Here is a 20,101-nt window from a genome sequence, read left to right as displayed (position 1 = left end):
CTGGACCCACGACATAGGGCCCACACTTTATTGGGGACCGTTGAGTGTTAAACATTTATTTATTTACCTTATTAATTTAAGTAGGTAAAAATGTACTACAAATACTTACGGTGATATTTTCAGCAATAAAATTAACAATTTAATTTGGTACTAAGATGTTATGTTATTTAAAGATATTATCCTGCGTTTTTATCATTTCATCTTTTTCGTGCTTGTTCAAGTGGTTGGTTTGAAATGTCATCATTTCGGAAACCTTCTTTGTGTATCCTTCCTTGACAATAACATCCTTATTAAGATTAAAAATTATCGACAATGTTTTTACTATTTACAGGGAATTCGTTTTAAAATATAATAAAAAGTTTAATGTATAAAAAAAACAGTGCACTCATTTTTTTTTATTAACAAACATGAAAATTCATAAACATATCAACATCTTACATTATATTTATATAAATGATCGTCTAGTCTAGGTCGTTGTTTTAACATTGTAAATTTAATTTTATTCTAAAGTATCTTTATTAGCAGTAGATATATTCCTTATTAAGAATTTTTAGTAGAACTTTATTAGGTGGACGTTTTACTTTTTTTGTCTCTTACTTCTTGTTAAATCAATTTTGTTTGTTACGTATAGAGTATCTAAGTGCGGTGGTATTGTGAAAGTTAAAGCTGTAAAATGAAACAAAATTTTTAATAAATTTAAGTGCCAAGAGAAATATTGCGTTAAGTGTTGCCGATGAAGAATACTAATTAGACTAGACATATATTTTATACCTACCTACTTTGGTTGCGCTTTATAAGTTTACATTACTTATTATAAAATTGGTTCAATAAAAAGAACAATGTCTTTATTTACTTAATAATTTGAACTAAAACGATTTATCCAAATTGAGGAGGATCACATGCTCCGTTTACTTAACACTTGTTGTATGTAATCTTTATTTGTCACTGTGGTAAAAATATAAGCATACGGTAGAGAAGAGAATACTCAGAGGCGCCACATAAAACTATTTACTTATTATTATTATTATTTTTAAAGCTGGTGCTTCATCTACCATACAACAAAAGCACCACAATCATACCTTCAGTTCATAGATCTTGCAATTAAATTAAAAAATATATATATTCTAGCGAAATTTGTACTTGTTATAATTGCATAAGAATAAACTAAGTTTACAGTTCCGTCGTGAGTTCGTCTTGAGGCCGCCTCGTCATTTCAAAGAGTTCGTCCTCTAACCATACGCTTTCTCTTCTAACTATAGGGCGCCTCTCCCAAGGATCCGAGAGGACAATAGTTTCACTTTCTCTCTCTATCTGTGAATAGCTCGGCGGTCTTCCTGTGTCGCTCCAAGCGCACTGGTTTTCTAAATCTTTGTCCAGTATGTGACTTTCAAAGGAAGATGGAGAATAAGAAGGTGGTTTGAAGGTCGTGAAAGATTGTTGGGTAGTTTCTGAACCCGATCCCTGACTCGGTGGCGATGGCAGGAAATTTACCAATTGTTCTTGTTGTTGCTGCCCCAAACTTACACGACGGTAACGTTTTAATATTCTAAAAAGAAAAAAATAGGTCAAAAATCCATCACTAAAATCACAACTCGTCACGGTTTCAGCGTATAGAGTAAAATTATGGATTCAAAATTTCAAAACACAAGTTATAACTAGGTAACTAGATTTCAGTGTCGCTCTGATAAACAATCACAAAATTATAATTGTATCATTTAATTAAACTTAACACTTAAAATATTTTTAAATTAAGTAATACCTTTCAGCCCAACTAGCAAGCCGTTGCCACTCATCTGGTACCACAGGTACATGTTGTTTGTTTAGAAGTATTAACAGCTTTGCGAGGTCACTCAGCACACAACTAGGTGAAGAAGAACAGTAATTAGTTTTGATAGATAAGGCACAACAGAAGCTCAGGGCTCAAAAGTTGTGAATTTCAAAAGCTAACATTTTCAATAACTCTTAATCATTTCTGTATAAGTAGATTTGTAAATTTAAAGTTTTTAGTTTCGTTTATTAAACCCAATGGTAGAAGCGATTCAACGACGTTCAGTTCATTACTTATAATAATTATAAGCACAAAGACAATTATGCATTTCAAAAAGAATAATTGTGTTTTCTAGCAAACGAAAAAAAAACTGACTTCAATTACATAAACCAGTAATACAACATAGCTAAATGAAAAAATAGTCAAGTAAATACGCAGTAGATAATCCAAAACTACTCATCAGATCTCGATAAAATTTAAATGGGACCATGTGACAAGCTTGGTGCTTGGTGTTTAAAAAAATAATGATTTATTAATTTAAATAGTTGATTTAAATTTCCATGGTTCTTAACCTTATTTGAATTCGTTTTTTCGGGATTTATACCATGTACCTTTTTATCTTTGAGGCTCCGTTCTTCCGTGACCATGGCGCATGCAACTGCGCCGAAATATCGGAGCCTCAAAGATAAAAAGGTACATGGTATAAATCCCGAAAAAACGAATTCAAATTAAATAGTTGATTAAAAAAAAGAATCATCGAATCCGGTCCATCTAGTATAAAGTTCTGGGGTAATAACATACGTAATAAAAAAAGCTTAAGTCGGTTAATTACCAGCAAAATAAATCAAACAAAGCCACATTTGTCTTAAATGCAGTAAAGATAGTTATTAAATAGTTACCTTAAGGCAAAAATGATTACTTTGATCATTTGATGCTTCGGGTAAGTACGTAGCTTTATGTACTTGCTTATTTACTAACCTTTAAATCGCCAATTTTGTATGCTAAATAAGAAAACAATGAACCAAAACATTTAAATATTTTTTGTCTACCTTAAATCGTATTTCGAGATACGGTCTTTCAGCCCCGAAATATTATTATTATAAAACTAGCTGACCCGGCGAACTTCGTATCGCCTAACAGTCGATTCTTTAATTTTATTAATTTTTTTTTTAGAATTTTTCTCTCCGTAAGAACCATCCTCGTATTTCAAGGAATATTTTAAAAAAAGAATTAGCGAAATCGGTCCAACCGTTCTCGAGTTTTGCGCTTAGCAACACATTCAGCGACTCATTTTTATATTATAGATTACACATAAAAAATTGGCATTTTAATTACTGTTTTAAAGTAAATATGGTTTATATCATTATATATATATATATTGAAGTAAAACTTAAGAACACCTTTAGAAGGGAAATTAGTATCGAGGTTAATTGACATGTTTACTTTAATTCTTTAGCAATATTTTTATTACAAAAAAAAAATATCGTATAATATGAATACATTACTTTGAGTATGGAAAAGGTAATATTTTAAAACAAATTATATTGTTTGTTTCTTTCTGTATTATTTTACTTATGTATTGGTAAATATAAAAATTATGTTTCGTTATTACCTGTACGCCATTGCTGCGTCATTGTTTCCAAGCTGATAGAGTTCTCGTACTTGATGCCGTGTATGATTTAGTATCGCCAGCAAAGTATATGCATGTGGCTGAAATAATGTAACAACATGATGAGTTTACCGTTAATATATTATGAAAAAAAAAAATTGCAGTCTGTCAGTAGACCACAGATGTACAGATGTATACCAGTACACCTAGTAGTATCATATAGTTAAATTTGTAGGTAGAGGGCTAAAATTTACAGATATTATACAATGGGTGTTTCGAATTCCGTAATATATAAATTCTTACTTTTATTTTTCAACTAGGTAATTTGAAATAATCACACTAGTTGTAAGTATATGTTAATTTCAGTGAGAGTGCAGGGTTTATTGTAATATACAAATCATAAGTATCAGTAGTACTATATCTCAATGAATTTAGTACTATATTTGTTTCAGCCTGTAATATCCCACTGCTGGGCATAGGCCTCTTTCCCCTTCTAGGAGAAGGATCAGAGTTTTATCCACCAGGCTACTCCAATGCGGGTTGGCGGATATATTGCCTACTATGAGTAACGATCGCTATCAGGTGTACATGATAACAACCGGGACTGACGGCTTAACATGCTCTCCGAGGCACCGTGTAGATCCACAAGGATTGCACAAACATCCAGACCACGGCACACATCTGTATGGCCAATACAAATGTTTTTCATGTGCGAGGATCGAATCCGCAACCGCCAGCGCAACAGCCAAAAACCAGTGCTGTGACCGTTGCGCCAACGCGTATATCAATAATTAAAAAATAAATTTAGTGTTATAAAACCTCGATATTGTATAATACACAGATGATATATAACAAAAAGTCAATAATATTTTTGTTTCTGTTGATATTTATCAAGAACTCATTATTATTACGACATAACTAGAGATTTCATATAATTTTGCAAGCTCGATTTCGTTGCAAATGCCGGAAAGTATCATCGCTTATACGAGTTTTAAATCCGTAGCCGACATGCCCTGTTTCCAAATTTCGTAATAAGAATTAGCGCTGTATTTCTTAACATCTGTTTAATTTTAACTAGTATTAATTTTGTAGCCAAAACCAGGATCCGTAAACGAAACTATGCAGTATTTATGTTAATGACGTATGCAGTCGTCAATAAATCAAATATTTTCTTACCTTTTCTACAGACAAAATCTCCATAAAATAGTTTGTCTCAAGCGTTCATTTCTTAAGATTTTAATGACATACTATGAAATTAAATACAGTATCTAACATATGATTCGCAGAAAACGAAGAAGATAAGAATTAATCGAGTTAAATTGAAACAAATTATACAAGAATCGCGTTTTATTGATCTTGATATACGATATTCACTAGGGGATACATAAACGTGAGGGATATAAGACACGTGCGAGTGAATATCTATGTGATTTGCAAACACAACTGGTTTGGACGGCATCGACAGTGAGAGTGGTGTGAGGCAAGATCTCCTTTTATAACTTTCGAAAGTGAGACAGGGTATCATATCACTGCCGCTATAGCTCGTGAATATTAGCGTGTTGTTTTTACGGTACGTTAGGGCTCATTCACGCTTCACCGGGGCGGCACGGCGACAGCGGCGTTGTTTTCTAAATAACATACTTATTTACGTGAAAACCGTAATTATAGCGCGTTCCTGCGTAAAGTCAGTGACTTTGCCTATATTATTTAAGCCAACCATTTTTTAATATATTAATTTTGAATTTATTAACCCCGATATATTATCGTCATTTACTCAATATATTTATTGAATTGTATATTTTATTGATTTTAAAAATTGAATAAAACTTGACGCCATTAAAAAGCCTTAAAGGAAGTTTGCTATAATTAAAATATTCTTAGCCTAATTTTCCTATACTTACTCTCAAACAATCGAGCTGTTTGTGAAACTCGCGTAGTTGTGCGTCATCATCCTGGTTAGGCTGTGGCAGAGGCTGCGCTTGCGACCGCGCGTGACTCCGACAACGCGCGTACGCAGCAATAGCCGCTACTAACGCTATGCAAATAATCGCACCGCACGCGACGCCCACTAGTACCTGCATTTAAACACGATTATGAACACTCTTTTATTCTTATTTACATTAACTATTATAACTTTTTATACGTAGTCATAATAAATATGCCTTTCGAATTGTTAAGTGCCTTCGATTCGAGTACTCTTGGAGAAGATTTCCTATTTCTAATAATAAGTACAATTTTTTTTTAAATCTCGATGTTTGCTTTATAAGTTTTCCTACGTGGGATATTATAAATAGTAAGGATCGTTATTCTTGCTAGAGAAAAATAATTCAGTTTTCAGAGTTTGCCCTTAATTGTGGAAAGATCAGGTGGCAATCGATCTATTTAATTGGGATGACATCTCATAATTCATGATAAAAACGCTGACAGCTAAATGAAAGGAATGAACATATAGGTAGGTACTACGTAGGTAAAACCGACGTAGCTTCACTAAGTATTTTATATTAAGCTAACTAATACCACTAAAAAAAAAACTGTAGATACGTTTAAATTACAGATAAAACAGTTCCTTTTTCTTATAAAAAGATTAGTCGAGATTATATTTAAATGTAACCGTTAGGATACGATTGAAGTTGAAATAAGAAATAATTGATCGCTAATAAAAACTAAATTTGTTACCGGCAGTGCAAATTAATTTAAATATTTTAAATAATAAACAATAAATGTTTATAATGAACTTTTAACGACATGACAAGAAAATATTCATTACTATTAAAATATGAATTCAACAAATGATTTGTACCTCTATTAATCATATTATGTAAACAAATACGTGTAGGCTGATATTCACTACAATTTGTTAACTACTTTGATTAATTCAATGTTCAAAATTGCTTCATTTGGAACACATCAAAGCAGGGTTCATATAAGTATATATGACGCTTGTTTTCACGCCGAACTTGTGACCTATTTTTGATCTTTTACGTCTGTTTTATATATAGTTTTTTATTCCCTAGCGGCATCTGCATTTCAAATTATCTCATACCGTGTATGCGCTTGTAACCTAAATGAACTAGTGATGTTGTATTCCTACTTTTCCAAGGTGATTACGGTTGGAAATGCTCTACTGCTGAATAGTAGCTCTTTCGTTAAATGACACTTGTTCAAAACCTTTCGTACTAACTGCTCTCTAATCGCTACATCAGAAAGAGTTTAAAATTTTATACTTTATAATAAATTCTACGTACCTATTCTTATTTACGTCGATTTATTTTAAATATATTTTGTATTTCCAAAAATATAATTAAACAAAAATCTTAAGGCACCTTAAATACTAAGCTAAAAAAATTTAGATGACGTCGAGTAGATAAATATGATAAACAAACAAACAAAAAAATATAATTTCTTGCTCTATAATTTGAGCGTATTGTTTCTATTTATTTGTTTTTGTAAAGTTATTGTAATACAACACTACATGAATGGAAAAATCACATATAACTGACTTCGTTATACGTATGGGCAGGATAGCACACGCGACCCATGAGATGGTCATCGTGGGCCCAGGACTCGCGAGTGCCCGCGGGGCAGTCGTGCGTGCACGAGCCGCCGGGCCAGACGAGTAGCCGAGCGCACTTGACGCACCCGTCCGCTGCACATCGTACACACTCTGCACCGCATTCTGAAATTGGAGAGGCCCGATGAAGTTATGAGGATCATTTTATTTCATTAAAACCTTTCTATATAATTACATAATTGCTTGTCATTAAATAAAAAAAAACGACTTCAGTTTACATTACGGGATCTTATTAAGTAAACTTGAGTTTTACGGCGTTAATGGTAGAGCTCTTAATCTAATTGCTTCATATCTATCTAATAGAATTCAACACGTATCAATAAACGCAACGAAGTCTTCTGGATCTGTGCTAAAAATGGGCGTTCCACAGGGGTCGATTCTGGGTCCATTTATTTTTTTAATATATATAAATGATCTGCCATTTTATGTTAAATATATTTGTGATATAGTCCTATTTGCAGATGACACTTCTCTAATATTTAAAGTTGATAGGAAAAAAGTAAATTATGACGACGTGAACGCTTCTTTGTCGCGAATTCAAGATTGGTTTAAAATAAACAACTTGGTTTTGAACGCCAAAAAAACCAAGTGCGTTGTGTTTTCGTTACCTAATGCTAAGCATCCAAATTACAATTTTATAATAAATAACGAGAGGCTTATTGTCAATGATACTACAGTTTTCTTAGGGATACATTTGGACTCAAAACTTCAGTGGAATTCCCATTTGTCATCCTTGAATGGTAGAATCAGCTCCGCGGCATTCGCAGTTAGAAAAGTACGACAACTGACCGACGTTGCAACTGCACGCTTAATATATTTTAGCTATTTCCATAGTGTTATGTCTTACGGTCTGTTACTGTGGGGTAATGCTGCAGATATTGAGACTATATTTATCTTGCAAAAAAGGACTATTCGCGGCATTTACGATATTGGAGCTCGAGTCTCCCTACGGGATGTTTTCCAAAAGGTTAACATATTAACGATCGCGTCGCAGTATATTTATAACAATATTATGTATATCCGCCAGAATATTCATTGTTTTGAAATAAATAGTAATAATCGCATTGTAAACACAAGAAGGAATAACAAAATTGTAACTCCAAGTTTCCGACTGCGAAAAGTAAACGTTTCCTTTCTGGGTCACGGTATTCGCATGTATAATAAAATACCACAAACGATTTTGGAATTGTCTGAACATAAATTTAAAGTATTTATTAAAAAAAAAATCAATAGATAAAGCTTATTACTCGGTGCAGGATTACATACATATAATACATACGACATAAGTCGAAATCGGTTCACCCAGTCAAAAGTTCTGATGTAACATACATAAAAAAAAACTGTCGAATTGAGAACCTCCCTCCTTGTTTGGAAGTCGGTTAAAACATACAGTCGAATTGAGAATCTCGTTATTGAATTATTTTTTGATTTGACTATTAATTGTTTTGTTGAATTAAATATGCTTCGATATGGTATGGTAATTAACCATACCATATCGAAGCATATTCAATTCAACAAAATTACCAATGTTGATTTGAAATCAACGTGCAAGAACACAAAGATATTTTGCGAATGGATGACGTCATAAAAGGACAGTTTGAAGAGGGCGATTGTAATCGGTTGTAGAGGTATTGAAATAAATGAATCAAATCATTTCCATCAATCAAATGAGGATGTAGTACGTCCATTCGATTGAAAATTAAAAATAAATTTAAACATACTTATTAAGTAACTCGTTCCCTTAATTTTAATTAAGAGCCTGCGCGAAGAATTAGTGTTAGGATGTGTTAAGTTCATTAAATTTTTATCTTAACGCCTTACATACAAATATACTTATACATGTAAGTAGGTAAATATATATTTAATATAAATTAAACTATACAATTCCTCATGTTACGTACATGCTTATGTTTAATTTAAACATTTGTCCTTTAACTTACGGCAGTAAGGTCGCGTATCTACCTACATTGCAAGTCGGTATAAGTTGATAATTCATTACTAAATTAGCTAATTATGATGTTAAACGGTACAATGTTTTTTTTACAATTCCGTTTGACCAACTTTTGTCGCAGCATTTAAGAATACCGTTAGTGTTAGTTTTTACCTGATTTTTTTATGAAGCTATTTAAAAACCGGACAAGTTCGAATTAGCATTGCACTTTTTGCATTTTTTCCATGAAGTACAAAGGCAAGTTTCCTGTTTGTTCCTGTTTTTAACTAAATTCAGAAGATACAGCATTGTGACTATCTAATGAAGAACCAGCGAGTCATAGCTATAAGATTCCGTTGATATCTATTACTTATAGAACCTTAACGAATATATTTTTAATAGCTAATAGATAATAACATATAAGGAAGGTAAATTGCTATAATGTATACGTACCTAGGTAGTATTCGGTATTAAGACAGATATTACGCAAGAAATAATTATTTTGGGCACTTTCTAATCTAAAGGGAAAGTGCGTGTAATACGCGATTAGTGTGCCATTCAATTAACGGGACTGACCGATCGAACAGTCGGCCACTGTATTTTATTCACATTACGCTGTGCATCATTGTGTCAATGTTTGAATTGGCTCCCATTGAAATGTCGGATGAAAATGCCTTTTTGAAGCATATTCTCGTTCTGAGCGCTCTATTGAAATTTCATTAGTTATCTAATAAATTAAACGATAAAGAGATGCACTCATATTGTTGTCGGGTTGAAATGATGGAAAAAAGGGGTGATTAGTAGAGTTTTTAATATTTATTCCAAATTGAGTAATGCAGTTCACTGCAATCCCTATATTATTACACCATTTCGATGTTATTCATATTAGAAATATACAAAGTTTCGTAAGCGTAATTAGAATTGTTGGATATTTAACATAAAGATCTATTACGTAATCGTAACCGAATCGAACAAAAAGTTTCGAATAATTTGAGATGCAGAGGCAGTCTGAATAAGATATGTTATTACTTTTGCTACGTCAAGCTGACATACTGAGTATTATTTCTAATACTAAATTGGTGCTAGACAATTTTCGTGGCAACGTAATAAATACGTTACAATAGAATTTTACGTTTACAGATATTTAAAACATATATATTGTAAGATATATAACTATAAACTATACTCTTAAAAATAAGACGCTACAAAACTTATATGAATGATTGTAATACCAAATGATAATTATGCAAGTATATAAATATCTTTATGTTATATATTGTGCAATTCCGTAAAAGTATAATATCCGTAACTAAAACTATGCCAAACTAATTGATAATTTTAATTTTTTTCGTATCCTAAATTAATAAATTATAATTATTTATAATACCCATATCCGTATCCACAGCTAGATAAGAAATTTTACGTCCATAACGACTTTGATTCATATAATTACTTGTTGTACCTACTTTTAGTAAACCTTCGTGTCATAGACATACGCATAAAAAGATAAGGATTAAAATTACAATTACACGATTCTTTAAAAATTGTTTTGAAACTTATTTTGTGTTTTAATGAGATACCTACTGAGGTACTTATGATAAAACTATAGCAAATACAAATGTTTACATTGAAGATATTTTAAAATGAACTTTTGAAGAGCACTCTGCAATTGAAATATATATTTTAATTTTAGTTTTTTTTTCGTGTTTTAGATGAAACTGGGTATTCTCATGAAACTGTATACGAATTGGGCTCGTAATTAGAGGTTGCAATCCGGTGTCAACGGTTTTTTTCAACGGATCCGGTCGACTGCGGACCGATTGAATCTTATATATATTTTCTAGTTCTTGATTTTTTTTTAATTTTCTTGATTGGTTTTTTATTAAGTAAATAAAAGTATTTAGGAAATTTAGTATTTTAGAAAATAACAAATGCCGTAAAATAAAATAAATCAAACAAAATAAAAATAATAATAATACTTCAAACTATTAGTGAAATAAAAAAACATATGTCTTTATTTATTTTTGTCGACAGTATAAAATTACATAAATAATTTTAAAAAAGTTTACTAGTAATATTTTAGTTCTACAAACGTCATGTTATACAGTCGTGTGACTGATATTACGTCACTTCCGTTATATATTTTTCTTACGGTTTTAGTATCACATTTTTTTCAGTTCGGTCGCCCAGCCAAATGTGCCAAAAGCCTGTCATAAGGAACTTCGTTCCAAAAACATAAAATTATTTTTTACAATAATTTAAGAGTAATTTTTAGATATATTAAAATCGACTTCTTTTAGAGTTACAAATGCAATTATGGGAAGGATCTCTCAACTTCTATTTACTGAACAGTTCCATTTCGAACACGTCGTGAAATGTGTGAGACAGCGAGCTGGATCTGGAATTTTAATTATTCCAGTAATTTTTTTTTTTTATGATTGTAGATCTCCTACTCCACCATTTTTTTCAAGGGTTCCACGCTATCGGTAGAGTTATTATTTGGTCAAACATCACATTGTTTTTTTTTCAGTTCTATTCTGTATTTTTCTTTGAAATAGTAAATATATTACCATTGCGGTTAGAATCAGAGATATAACGGATGTGAAAGTTCGAATACGGATATAGACACAAATATTTGAAAAATAATAGTATATCGATTATGGTTACAGATATTAAATTATTTTTGATTATCCTCTACTTTCGGTTTTAGATAGGTACTATAATTTGACTTTAGTTTTATAATTTATTACTATATTGAGTTAATAATTAACATTTATTGTATTAGTTACTGTTACAAAATCTGAATAGGTATTCTATATAAAACAGCGTTAAACACAATGTTTTAGATCCAAAATTGGTTGGCGTACTAAACTATGATACTAAAGCACGCGCACGGCTTGTGCTATTGTTTAAATTAATTTATTTATTAATGTTTATTTAAATAAAAGATATTATTTAAATTCCCACTGCTTAGTTTATGCTATGGCTATAGAAAGAATTTTATTTCGGATATATGTACAATAGTTTAAGCTGTGGCGACTCATTCGCGGCTCTATAACATCCATAGTTTGAATCATAATATAAATAAATAATAATAAATAAATATTTACAACATACCTACACACACGGTCATCTGTTCCTAAAGTAAGCAACTTAATGCTTGTGTTATAGATAACAGCCGACTGGTATAGCTACATATATTTTTTTTGACTCACTCACGTGTATCGTTGGTGGCAGGCGGCGCGTCTGCGGGACGGAGTTGCGCGCGCGCCGCCGTCACGAGCAGCAGCAGCGCCAGCAACACCTGGTTCATCGCATTGCTCGCCACATGGTATTACTGCGAATAAAAATAAAACTATAAATTTTTATTACAAACGATTTATTTATTGTTTATTTTTATTGATATAATGAGCTTTTTCAGTTAAGTCTTACTATATCGCTCTATAATTTAATACATTTTTGTATAATAAAATTAAATTAGCGGTCAAAAAATACCGGTTTTAAGAATCACGTCATCATGTTGTTAGAAGAACCAACAACCGACGGGGAAGAAAGGTGACTCGAATGGCGACCACGTCTCGACAAAAGAAGCACCGCCCTCCAACTAGGTGGACTGAAAACCTAAATAAAACAGCTTGGAGCCGCTGGATTCAGTGGGCACAGGACCGAATGTGTAGCAAACATTAGGGGAGCCCTGCGTCCAGCAGTGGACTTATAAGGCTGATGGATGGATGGTTAAGAATCACGAAGAAAAGTCGAGATGTTTCAGCTTAACACGTATGTCGTAGCTAACTGACCTAGTACTTCTAAGTTTTCACGTACTTACTAGAATACCAATTTATACTGTACCTTCTTAACAGTAAAGGAAAAAAAAAACGGCGAGGAACGTATTTACTGGGATATAATATTATAGTTGGGTTGTCTGGAAGAAATGGCTAAATAGCCATAAGTCCGCCCATTGTACTTCACAGTCTGTAAATGTTATGTAAATACACACAACGTGTACAATAAAGTATAAATAAATAAATAAATTAATTGATTAAATATATATTCATCCATCCACAAATAAAGCAGCGTAAATGGAGTATTTGTAACATATTTGCCTCTTTAATAAGGAACATTATTTAACTAGTTTACAAAAAAATTGGGAGTTGAGGTTGATTTTTTGTTGTTATTCAGTATATTTTACATCGTTTAAACCTGTATATAGCCAAACCATCAATTGAGTTTAAAAAGTGTCATAGGTTTTAATTATCCAAATTGCACGAGAAAACAATCAACAAAAGCGGTATCCAATAAGCCAAAGCGCGGTTAATTTTAAATTTAAAATGACGAAGTCATTTACATGATTCATCACACAGCCTTTCGGGACGAGGTAATTTGCGGTCACGTCATATTTGTTTAAAAGGATTCCGTGACTTCTTAAAGCGATTATAATATATACGTGATGTGGGTCAGACCGTTTCGGTATAACATAACAGTAAGGACCGGTTTACAAATCAGTTGACATTGGCATTCGACGCATGCTTACGACCAGGAGCTACGCATACCCACGTATTTTACTAAGTATGTTTTCGCCATTGTTATATCAAAGCAAATAATAACAATGTGTCTGTACACCATAATTAGCATAACTATATATTACGTTTCTCACCATCGCATCGTTTACTATCGTCACACGGTACATTGACGTATTTTAACAGGAAACGTTTATGTTCAGATTTATATCGATTGCAAAAATTATAGTACTAGTACCTAGTGCTTGTACATAATGTACATAATTTTAATTACCAGAACCAGTTTCTTACGTTATAATTAAATTAATGGTTATTTCCTTTAGTTATAAATTGTTTATGTTCAATCTATTTATAAGTCATATAATATATATATAATGATATGATGTTTAAAACAAATTTTATGTAAAAGTTGTAAATTGTATATAATTGTACGGTTGCTACATTCATTCTATTCTTCTTTATTTCTATTGAGTAATATTAATTTGTAATTTTTGTTTGTAAGTATCTATACGAGTAATAAGAACTAAGCGAATGTTCAGTTACTCGGCATATAGACTGGTAAAGTACAGGGACAACTTCCTTGTGACGGTAATAGGCGTAGAAACTAGATTATTCGATAAGGGTACTTCATAGCTACAGCCGATAAAGTAATACAAGCTAAAACAGAAAATAAAAACTAACCTTTAAAGTTGTACCTACTCGCAATCTGTCGTTAATATAGAGTCAAAAGTGTGCCACTGGCAACTTATACGTGTTTCTATCGTTTTGTTAATAAGCTACTCTATATTATGTATCATTGAAAGTAGGAACAAAATTTTTATTAAACGTTATAATAAAATAGCTAATTTGATGTTTTTTTGTACTCATTTGTACAAAAAAAATTACTGCCTAATATAATATATGTAGATTAATAATCTCATGATATACCGGCAAAACCACTTGTTTTAAAGTCTATGCGCTTTTCATAAGTTAAGTTTTAATGTAGGAACTAGTAAATGAAATTTGTAAGACATATTAACGTCACATTTTTTTAAAATACTAGCTAACTCAACAGGATTTGCTGATCTACATTTCTATTCTAAGAATGCGATTATAACACTGCTTATCGAGTCTAATTAAAAACTATCCAAGTACTATGCAGTCGTATAAAACCTTTAACATCTTTTAAGTTTTAGGTAATGAAGTATTTACAGACATTCACAGGAAGTATGTATAAATTAATATAGGAGCTTGGATTAGCTTCATTATCAAAGTACACAAAAGACGGTCTTGTACACTTACATCTTCTTTTGTGTACTCCTACATCGTCTGTTGTACACTTACGTTGTCTTTTGTTACAGCATAAATCAATGGTTTATCATATAAATAGTACTTAGAGTGGGTATATAAATTTTATAGTTGTCCATAAAGTGAGTCATATCGTATTAAAAGTACAATATTCTCACACGGCTTAAGACTGAATGTATCAGATGTTTTGATTATCTTGGTGTACCTATTTATAGGTACAGTCTTAAACTCTTGAACACACTTAAGGATAAGTGATTCAAAATGCTGTTTAAGTATCTGAGTATTTTTAATTCGCTTCAGACTCTAATATCCTACTGTTGAGAATAGACCTCTTTCCCCATGTAGGGGAAGGATTAGAGTTTAATCCACCACGCTACTCCAATACGGGTTGGCGGATATATTCCCTACTTCCCTACTACTATGAGTAACGATCGCTATCAGTTGTACATGATAACAACCAGGACTGACAGCTTAACGGGCTTTTCGAGGCACGGTGTGCCATAAGGACTGCACAAACACCCAGACCACGGCAAACATCTGTATGGCCAGTACAAATGTTTGTCATGTGTGGGGATCGAATCCGCAATCGCCAGCGTAACAGCCACAAACCGGTGCTGTGATCGTTGTGCCGACGCGGCGTCAAATTTTTAATTCAATAAATTTTAAATAATTCTAAATATTTATATGCTTGCAGTTATGCCAAAATTCCATATGGTAAATATTTCGTTATAATTATTAAGTCTCAAAAATATTGTTATATGAAAGCTTTAAAAGTTACATTGACATTGAGCTGTACTGGACATATTTAGATGTAAGTTCGCCTTATTTATCAGTAAGACCAATAACAATTTTTTCTATATGACATCTAAATTATTCTTTGAGGACTCGTACTGTGTAATGATAATTGTATTTGCTCGCAAACGAAAAAAAAAAACCGATTTCAATTACATCGACAAGTAATACAACGTAGTTAGACGAAAAAATAGTCAAGTAAGTACGCGTTATCAAAGATTACTCAAAAAGTAGTTATCAGATCTCGATGAAATTTAAATGTATGTAATGTTACCACATGATAAACATCAGATTTCGATTAAATTAAAAATGATCACAATCGGTACACCCAGTAAAAAGTTGTGCGGATTTTCGAGAGTTTCACTCTATTTCTTTAAGATCCCATCATCATATCTTGGTTTCCTTATCACGGTACTAAACTAGGAATATCTCCTTTCCAACAAAAAAAATAATTATCAAAATCGGTACATCCAGTAAAAAGTTATGCGGTATAATACAACGTAGGTCGACGAAAAAAGCGTCAAGTAAAAACGCATTATTAGATATAACTCGAAAAGTAGTTGTAAGATCTCAAATAAATTTAAATGGGACCAAATGACACACACCACCTTTCGATTTAAAGAAATTGTCGAAATGGGTCCACCCAGTCAAAAGTTCTGAAGTAACATACATAAAAAAAATAGTCGAATTGAGAACCTCCTCGTTTTTTGGAAGTTAGTTAAAAATATAATATGCCATTCCACTTTATGAAACATATGTTTAGTGATTTTAGTTCGAATTTAAAAGTATGTAGAGTCAAACGCTTTACGTTATTTATTCAAAATATGTATTCTTATAATGTACGACGTCTGTTAGAGCTGTATAGGTATCAAATAATTAATCATTTTAGAATGCCAAGGTAATATAATGAGATATACCTGCTGATAAAACGATTTCTTTGTTAGACTCACTATTGAACATATATATAGTTGTGCACTACTGAAAAATATTGTAGTTCACTTTACAATGTTTTCCAAATGTTTTTTTTTAATATTCTTATATAATTAAAGAAAACTTAAACGCAAGATTAAAAAGTTATCGATAAAAATATTTAATAAGTAGATGTTGGAATGTAGTTTTTGTAATAGTATAAAAAATCAGGACGCCTTTATAGTTTGTACTAAACATTAACCTACATAGACAAGAAAACATGACATTCCACATTAATTGCGCTTAGCGGAATAATTGCGTAGGAATAATCAAGTTACTCAAATAAAATACTCGTTGAGACTCTTAAATGTCTTGTTTGCACTCTAATTTAACTATTGTTACTTTAATTGTGTTAATTTTAAGACTTGCTACAAGGTTTTAATGGGCTAAGTTTAAAAAAATATTTCAACTTTTTGTAGCACATTATATCGACATTTCGTAACATTGATTTATATAAAGTAACATTGATTTATGTAAAGAACCATTTCAGCTAAGAACTCGGTGTCTTAAAATATATGTTATAAGTTAAATTAAGTATAGATTTTATAGAACTTCCAGACCGAATTATGGAAAAGAAATAGATGAATATGTTTACAAACATATTTAAAATAATATTACACAGTTTACGTAGCAAAAATTCTAATTTTATGTAAATACTAGCTTTTACCCGCGGCTTTGCTCGCATCGATTTTTTTAAATAAGAAGTATTTTACTTCTAATACCTCCAAGAATATGTGTACAAAGTTTCATGATGATCGGTTGAGTAGTTTTCGCGTGAAAGTGTAACAAACAAACTTACATTCACATTTATAATATTAGTAGGGATGTTGATCAGTAAGGTTGCGTGTATACCCGCGACTTCGTCCGCGTGGAGTTTAACAAAATAATTATTGTTAAGTTCGCTGGGTTATAAAATAAAAAAAATCTAAAATAAAAGTAGCCTAAGTTACTTCTTATTACATCAGCTATCTGTCAGTGAAAGTCCCGTCAAAATCGATCTAGTCGTTTCAGAGGTTAGCCAGAATTAACAGACACACAGACCGACAGACAGACAAACAAAAATTGTAAAAAAATGTTTTTTTGATATATGTACCGAGTATACATACATACATAAATACAAATTTAGTTAAAAACGGTTATTTTAATATCACAAACAGACACGCCAATTTTATTTATTTGTGTAAACGTGTATACATACATAAATACAAATTTAGTTAAAAACGGTTATTTTAATATCACAAACAGACACGCCAATTTTATTTATTTGTGTAAACGTGTATACATACATAAATACAAATTTAGTTAAAAACGGTTATTTTAGTATTACAAACATACACTAATTTTATTTATTTGTGTAAACGTGTATACATACATAAATACAAATTTAGTTAAAAACGGTTATTTTAATATTACAAACAGACACTCCAATTTTTTTTTTATTTGTATATATAGATTTTGGTGACAATAATTATATTTCTCTCTGCTCTTATATATTCGCTTGAATATTTTATGGATTTTTGAAATTTTTCTATAATTTATAAGAACCTGCTCTAATAAACTAAATCTCACCATAATCTAAAGGAAAATTAAGGAAACTGTTTACGACATTAGCATGTATTATGTATTTTCCTATGAAGACGTACATCTCAACAGAAAAAGAGTTTGACATAGATACGCAAAGTAATCTCTGGAATTTTTTAAGCTAAATTACTAAATTACTTTTTCTTTGAATGTCTAATTTTTAGATGTTTCAAAGTGATATATAGGGATTTTATATTTTTAGTAAATCAAAAGTGATTAATATAGTTGTTACTAATTTTGAAAATTTGCAAAATTACCGATTTAAAAAAAAAAATAGAAAAATTAGACAAATGACCATATTTTTGTTCGTCGGACGAGTAAACACAAACTTTAAAAAAAAGTTCGTGCTTGAACACAAAGAAAAATATTGTTTTGTACTTTCTACATATTGTAGTCTCTACATTCAGAATTAAATGTACAACGTTTTAAAATTACACATAAATATAACAATTTATAATGAATACTAAAAGAGGACAAAATGTTAAACAATTATAAATTTTATAAACCAGGAAAACAGCACTCTAAGCGGAAGAAAATTGGTTCGCCTCACAGCGAGCTCGTACACCGCAGGTTCAGCGGCTTCGGTGAAAGTTGCCGTGACGCACTTCGTATTCACACAAACTAGTACTCCTAACCGCTGGCATAAACAAAACGTTTTATGATGTAATTCCAATAACGAAAAACGATGCTCTTTTTACCCTAGCAAATAATTTTTATTTTTCTATGTATTAACAATGTAAAAATAAATATTAAACAGATTTCACTACTATATTATTTTATACTGTTATATGTATTTGTGTCACAAATTGTACCAGGTTGTTTTATTGACATTAATGACTTTTTGTTCAAACTTCAGGTCAGGTTAACTCAAGGCTTTCTCTCGTATGATGCTTATTACTTACACTTGTTCAAATAAAATTCCGAATAATAAAGTACATTATCAAGGCCGAGAAAAACATTTAAATACAAATAAAGCAAGTTTATTTTATACAAATGCTAGTTAATTTAGTACGGATACCTGTTTTATGTTCTCACCCTCTATTGTGAGGGATATATCTATTATGTTGTATTTTAAGACACCAGGACCCTTCTTTTATTGGCCGGATGTGTTGTTGGAACACATGCGGGCTGCGAGATTTTCAGATTTATAGTTAAAAGTGTAATATATGAAGATGCTTAGAGTGGGCATGTGCTAATTTGTGTTTAATTGTCTATGATTCATAATTAGAGTGACTGCCTAACCTTTAAGAAGTTGTAACGTTAACTCTATTTTTGGATGGATTAGACAAAAAAGGATTTTATATACGCCAATCATTTTTGTTATTCATATAGAAGAAACAAAAAAAAAAATGTAATTACGACAAAAAACGGCACTATTTATAATAAGAACACAACTACATTCGAATCACGAGCTTATTTTTAATCCCATTTCCTAAAGATAATTGCAAATTTCGTGCATGAGATAAAATGAAGTAAATTAGACACTCTCTTAACTTGACATTTTTTAAATCTTAGCGTTATTTAAGAATTACGTTTTTAAAATTGAATGATATTACTTTTAGAATGTATGTTATTATTGTTGTCACATAATGCAGAAAATATAATAACACTTTTGAAAATATCTAGAAATAATTGGTTTGTAAAATGTAATATTACGTTGTTTTACAAATTATAATTATGTAGAAGTATGTTAATTTACCCAAGTTGCTCTTATTAAACAAGTATAAAAATTATTTTGTAATCTCTTTAACATTTGAAAACAGCAGTGGGGCCCGAATTTAGAACCTGCGCTCGTGTTACTTATTCACTATTAAATATCTTCTCAAAAATTTATTTGACTTATTATTCTAGTCAGTGAAGAAAGTCATCGTGATAAAACCTATATATTCCCGATGGAAGCTATGATAATCAGCTTTATGCATATTTCCTAATAATATAACTACAAAATTAAACTTATAAATTGGCAAAAATTCAATAAATAGGCTAGTAGTTCATTATATGTACATATATATTACTATGGAGATCTTCTGCAAAATATGCGTAAACTTTTAACTATAAACTGTTAAATTAAAGAAAA

The 20,101-nt window shown here is 31.2% G+C and overlaps 1 protein-coding gene across 1 annotated transcript; it reads right to left on the bottom strand.

The window, feature by feature from the left end:
* Nucleotides 1-380: 380 nt before the first annotated feature.
* Nucleotides 381-12,191, bottom strand: LOC123657247. The gene is made up of 6 exons (XM_045592822.1): nucleotides 12,098-12,191; nucleotides 6,878-7,053; nucleotides 5,279-5,452; nucleotides 3,381-3,478; nucleotides 1,760-1,861; nucleotides 381-1,546 (listed from the first exon to the last, which is right to left on the bottom strand). The coding sequence occupies exons 1-6, from the start codon at nucleotides 12,189-12,191 to the stop codon at nucleotides 1,171-1,173; spliced, it is 1,020 nt and encodes a 339-aa protein (XP_045448778.1). The 3' UTR covers nucleotides 381-1,170.
* Nucleotides 12,192-20,101: the final 7,910 nt, after the last annotated feature.

This window comes from Melitaea cinxia, chromosome 10 (assembly GCF_905220565.1).
Source record: "Melitaea cinxia chromosome 10, ilMelCinx1.1, whole genome shotgun sequence".
Lineage (NCBI taxonomy): Eukaryota > Metazoa > Arthropoda > Insecta > Lepidoptera > Nymphalidae > Melitaea > Melitaea cinxia.
Note: the sequence above shows the minus strand (reverse complement) of the source record. Positions and strands in the feature narration are given on the sequence as shown.

Coding starts and splice junctions, on each gene's coding strand:
- LOC123657247 (XM_045592822.1), bottom strand. CDS start 12,191: ATGAACCAGGTGTTGCTGGCGCTGCTGCTGCTCGTGACGGCGGCGCGC. Junction 5,453..6,877: donor CTGCCCATACGTATAACGAA/GTCAGTTATATG, acceptor GTTTAAATGCAG/GTACTAGTGGGCGTCGCGTG. Junction 1,862..3,380: donor GACGCAGCAATGGCGTACAG/GTAATAACGAAA, acceptor TTCTTCACCTAG/TTGTGTGCTGAGTGACCTCG.